Source organism: Austrofundulus limnaeus, unplaced genomic scaffold (genome assembly GCF_001266775.1).
Source record: "Austrofundulus limnaeus strain Quisiro unplaced genomic scaffold, Austrofundulus_limnaeus-1.0 Scaffold457, whole genome shotgun sequence".
NCBI classification, from domain to species: Eukaryota; Metazoa; Chordata; class Actinopteri; order Cyprinodontiformes; family Rivulidae; genus Austrofundulus; species Austrofundulus limnaeus.
Genome location: NW_013952859.1, coordinates 241,450 through 252,174, shown reverse-complemented (window position 1 = coordinate 252,174; position 10,725 = coordinate 241,450). Strand labels below are relative to the sequence as shown.

At 37.1% G+C, this 10,725-nt stretch overlaps 1 protein-coding gene across 2 annotated transcripts in view; it reads left to right on the top strand.

Annotated features, from left to right (window-relative positions):
* The window catches only part of creb3l1 (cAMP responsive element binding protein 3-like 1), a 40,203-nt gene extending 30,230 nt beyond the window's left edge, over positions 1-9,973 (top strand). For both annotated transcript variants that reach the window (XM_014025129.1, XM_014025128.1), the window contains 6 exons: positions 652-710; positions 3,281-3,349; positions 5,812-5,914; positions 7,452-7,611; positions 9,433-9,601; positions 9,687-9,973. In XM_014025129.1, the coding sequence (XP_013880583.1) occupies positions 652-710; positions 3,281-3,349; positions 5,812-5,914; positions 7,452-7,611; positions 9,433-9,601; positions 9,687-9,723 (597 nt within the window). In that variant the 3' untranslated portion in view covers positions 9,724-9,973. The remainder of the gene's footprint in view (positions 1-651; positions 711-3,280; positions 3,350-5,811; positions 5,915-7,451; positions 7,612-9,432; positions 9,602-9,686) is intronic.
* The last annotated feature ends 752 nt before the right edge of the window (positions 9,974-10,725 follow it).

Below are 10,725 nucleotides of genomic sequence, written 5' to 3'. Positions count from 1 at the left end.
AGTGTTTGTTAAACAATATATATATATGAGGCCTCTCAACTGCATCAGGAGTGCAGAAGCACAGACAGAGGAGCATAGGGGCAGTCTCTATGTTGTCCTCTGTGTTTCCTGTTGTTGCAGTAAAACTCAGCTGATCATCCCACGGAGTACCTTCATTCTTGGACCACGTATTTCTGTCTTTGTAAATAAATATTTCCATAACAACAAAAGTTCATTTGTACCATGAGTGTTCCAAAGGTTTAGAACTGATACAGGAAGTTCAGTATGGATCAGTATGGAAATGAATAAATACCTGTGAAATAGGGATACACTTGCTAGGTGCTATGTGCATCTTCACACACAGCAGACCATACAGAGTCTATAAAAATATTTATCCCCTTGTCTGTTTTATGTGTTTATTGTTGTCAAAAATCTATCTATCCATACAAAAATGTTAATTGTACATAAATAAACCCATATTAAAAGCCTAAGTGTAAATGTACAGTTAGTTAATTTCTGAGAGTTTCATTCAAATCCATCCACTGGTTCATRATATATTTTGCTAAAACTACAGACAAACCCATTCACACACAGACCCGGACATAAACATTATTGCTCTTTTTGCTTTGAGCGGCGGGCCCATATAATAACAACCTTTTTCTGCTTGTTCAGATCTCAGCTCAAGAGAGCCGGAGGAAGAAGAAGGAATATGTGGAATGTCTGGAAAAGAAGTAAGGAGGAAAAAAAGAAATCTTTATTTTTTCCATTTCTTTTGCACTCCATTAGCTCACAGTTATATGTAGCTTCTGTCACTTTCCTCCTCATTTTAGCTCGCACAGATTACAGCACTTTCAGCTCTTAGCGTGTTGAACTGCAACGCATTTACATCTAAATATATCGGTAATAAAAAGTGTTTCATGTTAGTCCAGCAGCTGGAAATACTTTTATAACCATGCACATACCAGAAAAATACATTCAAAACTTCTCTTAGCTTTATTTTTTTCTTTTGTCTCGCTTTAGTTGCCCAAGTTTTCAGTCGAGTGACTTTATTTATTTAAATCCATAACCTTGCTCTTGATAAAGGGAAAAAATGAAAAATTCAACTGACTAAAGAGGAATTAGAGTTGTGTAATGTTGAAGTAAGCTTGGCAGTAGCTGCTCAGACACAAGCCTGTTTTTTTTTAAATAAATATATTCCGAGGTGTTCCCCAGCGCTGTGGAGAGCAGTGAGACGTAAGAGTATCAAACTGCAGGCAAATTCAGGTCATTTCTGGTTTCTGTACTTATTCTAGCCACAGGATGAAGATTTTATTGGCTGTTGTCTTCACTGTAGTTGTCGTGACTCTTTACCAAACCGATAAAGTTGACGAGCGCTCTCGTTTCTTCTTCTGGCCTTTCAGTGTCATGGCTGGAGTCCAGTAACCTGCTAAACACATGGGCCGCACTCATCACCACTTTCCTGCCATGGAAAGTGAAAAAGAGATGAAAGTGTGGGTTTATTTTACAACCTTTCATCACAATAAGAAACAACGCTAAGCAGTTCATGCAGAATATGAAATATATCTATAAAATGAGCTGTTTCATGTCAGAGTGCAGCTTATTGTAGAAATTCACACCTTTGTTTTCCTCTTTATACTCTGCAGTAAACTACTTCTCCATTCTTTGTACTTCTTTAGCTATTTAAATATCAAAACGTTCAGCTCTTTCAGCAGATGGGTGCTATGACTTTTGATTTTGTAACTTTTATACTACTAAATATTTAAATTTCTTTACAAATAATTCCCAGTAAAATACGTATACATTGCTTAGATTCCTTTAAAAAACACTTTTCTCTTTTAGATCGACTCAAGCAAACTATTTCTGTCTTCTAGTGACTTTTGTTTTTAGCTACCATTCTGCTACATTTTTCCTAATTTCAGCTTTTAGTTAGTCCTTTGCTTCTTTTAGCTTTTAAATAGCCTTTTCCCACTTTCAGCATTTAGCTAATGTTTTACTATTGTTAACACTTAGCGAGCGTTTTAATACTTTTAGCTATCATTTTGCTACTTTTAGCTGTTGGCTTTGTGTTACATTTAGACAAAATTTTGCTACTTTTTGCTTCTAGCTAGCCTTTTGATACTTCTGACTTTTAGCTATCATTTGGCTACTTTTAGTTATCAATTAGGTTTTTGTTACATTTAGACAAACTTTTGCTACTTGAAGCTTCTAGCTAGTTTGGTACTTTTTCTGTTTTTAGATTTTAGTTAGCATTTTTGGCTATTTTGAGCTATCCTGCTATTTTTGACTAACTAGCCGTTTACTGCTTCTACTTGATGTTCTGACATTTTTAGCTTTTAGCCAGTGTTCTTTTTCTTAGCTTTAGTGTTTAATACTTTCACCTAGTGATTTTTAGCTTTAGCTACTGTTTCGCTCTTTTTGAATTCTAGTCGACCTTTTTTAAGCTTTTGGGTGCTTTTAGGTATCCTTTGCTTTTTTTACTTCCATTTAGTCTTTTTCTGCTTTTAGCATTTTCCTACTTTTATATTTGGGTAAGATTTTTGATACTTACAACTACTTATAAATAATAATAATACTACTTTGATACTTATAACTACTAACAGTTAAAGCGGTTAGGTTAAGTTAGGGTTAGGTTAGGTTAGGGTTAGCAACCAGTCGGGAGAGAATAATTTAGCAGAGCACTTTCAGCTCTTAGCGTGTAGAACTGCAACACAAATAGCATAATTTAGGGTTGCTCCTAACCCCTAACCGCTTAGAGTAGATTCTTTAACTGTCACGTTTCAATTTTAGCTTCTTTAGTAAATTTTATTTGTCATTCAGCTTCACTGAATTTTCACAAAAATAAGTTTCTTTGGTTTTAACTAAATCAAGTCTCCTTTAGCTACAAAAAGTAAAATTCCTTCTTTATTGATGCTCCAGAAATGATGAAATGATTTGCTGATCCCTTTAGAAAGAAACATGAAAACCTTTGGAAATCTGTGTGAGTCATGTTAAAACCAAACATGGCTGGACATAAGGAGGATTAACTGATGGAGGAGGAAGAGATGAGCAAAATGATCAGTTGATAATAGAGATTAGTGGGAGATTACAGCAAAAAAAAAGTACTGAGTCATCCTCCATTTTGCTTTTTGACATCATGTTTTGCAACACTTCAAAGTGGTTATTGAAGATATTTTATTAATTTATTTAGACGTGACAAAAACAAAAAAGATTTGTATCAGTCACAACACAAGTGAAGAGTGAACTAATCTCATGAGAGCAGCAGTGAAAACAAGGAAATAACCAGAATCTGTGTCCTCAACAGGGTGGAGAGTTACACGTCAGAAAACGGTGATCTGTGGAGAAAAGTAGAAAACCTGGAGACAGCCAACAGGTGAGGTTTACACCTGCAGACGTCTTATGAAGCTGCTGCGTGCCTCTAATTTTGTGACGACATTTTGGCTCACTGATGGCTGCAGAGTGTTTCAGAAGATATCATCATATGTGAGAGATTTAGTGAGGGATAAACAGAAATCGATCCGCTCCCCGARTAAAGCACACAAAGCCGCCGCCGTCTCCTCTGTTTTTATAACCGTATAAAAACCATTCTGCTTTTATCCTGAAGGGGCTGGTTAGTTGGGTGGGTGGATGGTGGAGCGGGTAAAGAGGGTCTGTCTGTGGCTGCCCCAGCCTGTCATTAAAGTAACAGCAGCTTTCATCAAGGAAGGCAGCCCCCTCCCTTCCCAACACACACACTGACGTTCAACCACCACGCCAAAGAACAATGACTTGGCACAAAGTGGGGAAACACGAGTCAGCATGCTCACTCCCATTAAAGTCCAGGTCTAAAATAGGATTTTGAATGAGAGAACTAAATTTAAAATCCTAAAAATGACCTGCATGCAGTTATTAGTGGTCATTTTGTTCTCCTTKCAGGTTTTTTTTATTTATTTTATGTTTAGAAAAAAATCTCTTATTTCATAAATCGCAGTGTGTCTAGGACACAAAAATAGGTTCTGGAAATGTGTCCTTTATCTTAGTGCAAACTTTGATCCAGACCTTTTTAAAGTGTGGTTCTGTGGAAAGGTTATGAACAATWAATATCTTACCTGTCATAGATAGCTGTTGGAACTGCCTCAGCTTTGAGAAATGGAGGTTATTTGTGATTTGAATCAACCAAGTGAATCCAAAACAAAGGGAATTACTGTCGTCTTACATTTAATTTTATTTTGTTTTTGCRAACTACTACTTCATAAACTGTTACATCGCCATCAGTCCCAGAAACATATTGTGCTCCATTTACCTCAGAAATCAGCAATACAAGGCAATAACAATGTAATAACTGTTCTGTGCTTTTTAAAATGCTCAACGCAAAGTGTGAAATTAAACATAAAGTCATCCTGACCTACATCAAATAATGCAGTTTATTGCAGCAGATTTTCCAGATGTATTGATATGCGGGTCTGCACTTATTATAACCAAAGCACTCGAGCCGAATCCACTGTAAACCACGCAAGTCACATGCCTGATATTACACTTTTTCTGTTACTTCTGCTATTTCTGTAGGGGAAAAAGAACAAAAGATGGCAACTGTTTACAAATTTTAGAGGGACATTAAAGACATCATTACGATAAAAGGTTCTGTTTTAACGTGTTCCCTAACGAAATAATATGTACAAAGGAACAGACATTTATGACTGCAGCTCGCACAGGTTTTCATGCAAGCAGCAGCCATGTTGGATTTTGAAGTCAGGTTTGAACTCCTGAGTCAAAATTCTGATTTAAAAAAACATTACTGTTGATTTTTCACACTTGGATTGGAGAATTTGCCTTCCAAGTATAAAAAAACCACATKATTATAATGTTCCTACAGGCTGCATGAGACATGCTACAGCTAGCTGCTGCTGTTAAAATACCTGTAGAATATTCCTTTAAAAAAAACAAATAAACGCATGTTCTTTTTGGTCAGGTTAGCTCATTAGTGTAGTCAGAAATTAGGTGATTTAATGAGCCATCGACAAYAGGTAAGATATTAGTTGCTTGTATTATGTGATCTTCAGGAAATATTACTTTAAATCTACCTAACATTGAGTCAATAATTACAATTTGAAATTCTGAGTATTTTCTCCTTCTCTCAGCCAGTGGGACAAGTAAAAAGTGGTGTATATTTTAGGCAGCAATAACTGGAGCTGTAAATCACTGCGGTCAGACTTCAAAGACTTGTTTCTATGATGCTGCAGAGCATCATCCCATGTGAGTTTATTACAGCTGGCAGTCTCTCTGCTTCAGTCTGGATTGTGTCGCAGACTTCAGTATGGAAATGTGAATCACTGCATTTCTGGATTGTTTTAATTTGCCATCTAAGTATCTGACTAAGTGTCTTAGTAAGGGCCTGCAGGCTTGTTTTAGCCTTATTTAACCGTCTGTTTGGGGTAACCTGGCTCTCTGTCTCCACCCGGTGGTCACAATGAGTCCTCACAGCCGCAGGAAGCTCATACCATCAGAGCCCTGCTCTCCAGATCCCACTGTGCTCCCTTTTTTGTGGTTTTACACATGCTGTGTTCTTTAGTCGCTCTGGCCGAGTGACTGAACAGTAAATCACGCTGAAGTTTAGCTTAGAGACCTGATAATGAAACCCGTGCTCCGATGGGGCGGGGCGTTTAGGTGAAGCGAAGCACGGTTCGCTTTTGTTGTGGTGTGGTGGGGTGGAGAGGGCAGCCGCATGGGAGCACACTGTGGGAACCAACACATTCATTAAAGAGAAGCAAATCATCAGGCTTTCAGCACCCTGAAACTCTCCTCTCCTCTCCATGTGTGAGGGGACGTTCTRTTTCATCTTCCTGTTTGTCTCTTTAGGTCTCTCCTGCAGCAGCTGCAGAAGCTTCAGTCTCTGATTTCAGGAAAGGTCATCCCCCGTTCCTGTAAAATGGCCTCTACTCAAACAGGAACGTGCCTCATGGTAAAACATCACTACATCTATGTTGTGAAAAAAATATTTCTCTTCACCTTACAGCAGTGTTTACCTTAACTGGCAGTCCCAAAGCAACGACGACTCTAAAGCTTTTTCAGAACTAATTTAAACTTTGATTTCACTGGAAACTTGACAGTAGGCAATGGTGCCAACCTCAGTTAAACTAAGAGAGCTAAACTTAACAACTTGGTCTTAGCTGAAGATCAGTTTTGGTCATATTTATAGAAAATATGTAAACAGTTTTTTTTTTCAGTAATAGAACTAAATTGTATACAGAGTGAAACTTTTCTWGAAGGAATGCATTTCACTCCCTGCCTTGTGTGTCAAAGTTTTAAACACAAATGTTGTGCAATCTGTTAAGGCTTTCAAGTATGTGTTGGGAAAGACTCTCAGCTACTACCACATCAACATTTAGCTCAATACAGGGTGTATCAGAAAAAAACGATACTCTCAGAAAAATTGCCAATTCGCCAGAAAATTAACATAGATAATAATTTTGAAAATGTGGGTGTAACCTTTGGTAGAGGGGATCATTCTGATTGGATAGGGGATCATTCTGAATGGATAGGGGATCATTCTGATTGGATAGGGGATCATTCTGAATGGATAGGGGATCATTCTGATTGGCTGGTGTGTGTTGGGCCCTTTGTTGGCCGGACCTCCCCTTGTTGAGATTGAGGCTGGTCCCAGAAGCACGGTACTTGTTAACGTTGTGGAAGACAGTGAGACGGCTCGGAACAATTGTTGCAAAAAACGCCTTGGCATGCTTGTAAAACACCATCTAAACTTTTAATTTTATGTGASAGATCRTATTTTAACCCTCACATTTCCTTGAACAAAGGACATGAATTTTGTGAATTTCCAACTGTCCCTGCTCACTGGAGCGTGAAGCGTTAACCAAGATTTCGGTGTCATTTGAACCAGAATGATCCCCTCTACCAAAGGTTACGCCCACATTTTCAAAATTATTATCTGTTAATTTTATGGCGATTTTTCTGAGAGTATCATTTTTTCTGATACACCCTGTATATTAACAAAAATACACATTTAAGCTGCTTTTCTGTTGCTCTAATTTGTTTTTGTTAGCTCAAGTCAGCAAGAGTCTGACTGGTGCCGTTCCTTTTTATTTTCATGCTTCTCCCAAGTCAGAGTTACAAATAAAAGATTAAACCTTTTTTTTTTTTTTTCAGCTTTAAACATGACTGTAAGCTGAGTTTTTTGTTGTTCAAGCAAAATTGGAGCAGCAAAGTCTTGATCCAGACAGTTCCAATGCATGTCGCTGTCCAGAGAAATCAGCAGCAAGGGCCGTATCTGGCCCACAGATTTGACACAGTTAAGGTTATGGGCTTTTCTCATTGTCACTGTAAACATAAACTGGTTTAGAGATGTAGAGAGTCCTTCTGTTTGAGGAGAATTCAGTATCTGTGTGTATAGATGAAACATTTGGGTGAAWGGTGTGAGAAAAGAACACATTTTTGTTGTGATGATTGTTAACAGCAGGGTTTTCGCTCCTCTCTCTGTACAGATGGTGGCCCTGTGTTTCATCCTGGTGTTGGGCTCCTTCTCTCCCTGTTTCTCTCCTCTGTCTTCTCTTTCTCACTCCTCCTCTTTGTCCTCCTCTTCCTCTCACTCCCCGCCTTCCTCTCATCCTTTGTCGTCAGCGGACCTCTACACGACCAGTCAGGGTACGTACAGAAACTGCTCAGTAACGCCAGTTTAACTTGTTTTGAGTATTTTTTTAGTGTCTAATTTAGATATTGATATAAAAACCTCTAAAATACAAGCAAACAATCAGTATTTAGTCCCAAAAAGGGTCTCAAAATACATCTCTGAGTGATTTTTTTAAAATTCACAAAAGGTTTTGACTTTCATTCTTCTCTGTGTTAATTTTCCTTTCTCTAAGCACTCACTGGTAGGTAAAGCTGACATGATACCACTCCTGTCTGCCAGCAGACATCGTCTGAGYGAGCACTTAAAATCCTCCATAGTCGTTAAAATGTCCAGAGAGTTTTTCTGTGGCATCTAGAAGTCACATCTCCACCTTAAAAATATATTTTTTTATAAAAAAAAACGCTTTTATTGGCAAATATTTTGAACTACGAGTCTTTATTCTGGCTTTTTGGAACTCCCCACAAATAATAAAGGCTGTTTCAGACGATTAAATCAAAAGCAGATAGGAAATGAATATAAGGGATGCATTTTGCCCAACTCTGTCTCTGAGMTTATTCACTTGTTCATGAGATATTTTGCTAACAGACAAAGATTTATTGTCAGTGTTCTAAAGATAGWCCTCATGATGACCTGTCAAGAAGAAATTCCTAAAAAAAAAAAAAACTTCCAAAGTTTCTGTTGATGGCTAATGAATGAAAAATTCATAGGCAAAATTTGTGAATTACATGTCTATGAAACATAAAAAAGCATAAAAAGCTTTAAATAGCTGAAAGAAGCACAAACACATAGAAAGTAGCAGAATTATATCTGAAATAGCAGAAACACAAAATTGATAAAATTAGATAAACAGCTGAAACATGTTAAACAAGGCTAATAGTAGCTAAAATTAGCCAAAGAAAGCTAAAAGTAGCAGAGGTGACTTGAAAATGCCACAGACATTTGAAGGAGTGTAAAAAGGCAGAAAAGTTAAAAAAGTGGCAATTTGATATAAAATAGCTAATGCAACAAAATGTACAGTAAAACAGCTCAAATTGCTAAAATAGCAAAAGAAAGTTGAATAAGCACTTGTTTGAAGYACATAGAAATAAGCTTAATCGCCCACCAAAATGGGCATTTGGCTTGAAACAGCTAAACAGTGGCCAAAGTCGCAGAAAGCAGTTGGACTTAGCAGAATGAAATTGAAAGAAGTATATAAAGCTTAAATTAGTTGTAATAAACACAAAAAGCACAACAAAGTAGAAATGAGCAGAAAAAATAGCTGAAATAGCAGCTAACAAGTTGAATGTAGTATCCAGACAGTGATAGCAGTGTACAAAATGTCAAATTAGCTGAAATAAAGAATGAAAGTACAAAAAAATGACATGATGTTGTACAACAGCTAAAACAGCCAAAATATTGCTAAAAATGCTTAAATTAGCACAAAGAAGCAGAAGGAGTATATGTTTGCTGAATTAAACAGAAATAAGTTAAAATGGCCACCAAAATGTTGACTTGGCTTGAAAAACAAAGTTTAATAACTATTAACAGCTGAACAGTAGCTAAAATTGCAGCAAACAGCTGAAATTATCAGAAAGCAACTGAAAGAAGCATAAAAAGCTCAAMTTAGCAGAAGAACAACAGGAGTAGAATTTTAGTTGAAATGGCAGAAAAAAAATCTAAAGTTAACAAAAAAGAAGCTAAAATTAGCACAAGGAAGTTAYAAAGAGCAGAACCAGAACTGAATGTGTAAAGTGCAGTAAAGATTTCTGCCCTTTTGAAGGGTTTTAAGGATGTTGAAAACGGTTCCAGTGGGAACAAAGGGCAGGAAGGATTGAGCTGGTGTGTTTGTGTCACAGTCCGTTCCCGCAGCCTGCTCTTCTACGACGAACAGGCTCCGCTGGAAGAGAGTCCGCTGCCGTCAGGAAGCGAGAGGCTACAGGCAGAGAGCCACTCCCACGTCCAGACGCGCCGACACACAGCCGACGTCCAGAGGAACCGCACCGCTGGGCCCAACTTAGACCAAAGGTACTGAACTCCTCCTCCTCCTCCTCCGCTGCGAGCTTTACACTCAGCCTCTGACTCTGACCAGCTGCTCTTCTCTCCTCTTTAGAGAAACCAAACCAGGCGACGCCTCGGAGGTTTTCTGACTCGAGGAACTTCTCACCTRCTGAAAAAAGCCCCCAAAATGCTCCACGGTTGCAGCTGGTCTCARAACCAGCCTCCACGTTCCTCTGACCCATCAGCTCATTCAGTAAAACAACCAGACCTCCACATCTTTCATCTCTCTGCTCAAACAATCTGCATTTAAAAAAAAAGGAATTTGTTGTTGAAATTTCAGCTTTTATGCACTAAAATAAACATCTCTTCATATTTAGATTAAATACACAATAACTTTAAGATGTGTAATCAAGTTTAAAGAATTTTGTGTCAAAAATACTTAGGGAACGCCTTACTATTATTTTTTTTTTCTTATAGAAAAACCCAAAAAAGGCATTATGGGAAATGTGGTCCAAAATGTTACAACCTATTCTATGAAATCATCTTTTTTTTTTACAATTTTCCTCCAAAGTGCTTTTATTATTATTTATCAAAGGGCTCATCATTCAACTATTTTGATTAACTATACTATTTTTTATTATTATTAGTAGAAACAAATAATCAGAAAATAGAAAATAAAGTCTTAAATGTTAAATTCCAACTTTAATAAAAAATAAATGTTAAATGTGAACTGATGATGATGATGAATTCAACTAAATTAAACAAAGCAGTGCCATTTTAAAAAGTGCCTTCCACATTTTTTAGCCTAGTTTGGCCTTAAAATGATGCAACACATAAATCATGTATTTATTCCTGAGTAAATATTTGCCCAACATGTCATTAGAAGTAAAAAATAGTTTAATTTTCCTAACCTGTACCTTTGGAGGCACATCTTAAACCACTTTGCTGCAGAACTGGCAACTTTTAACAGATTTCCTAACCTTTTCGTCTGAATTTTTCGACAAAATATCAATTAAATCCATCTTTCACTTCCATTTCTGTTTTTGGAGGCCTTTTTTTAAGAGGGTAAGAAACACAACATAAAAGTTTTTTTTTAAGATATAAATTGTATATGTAATATATTTGCAGCATCACCAAAACAGCATATTTAA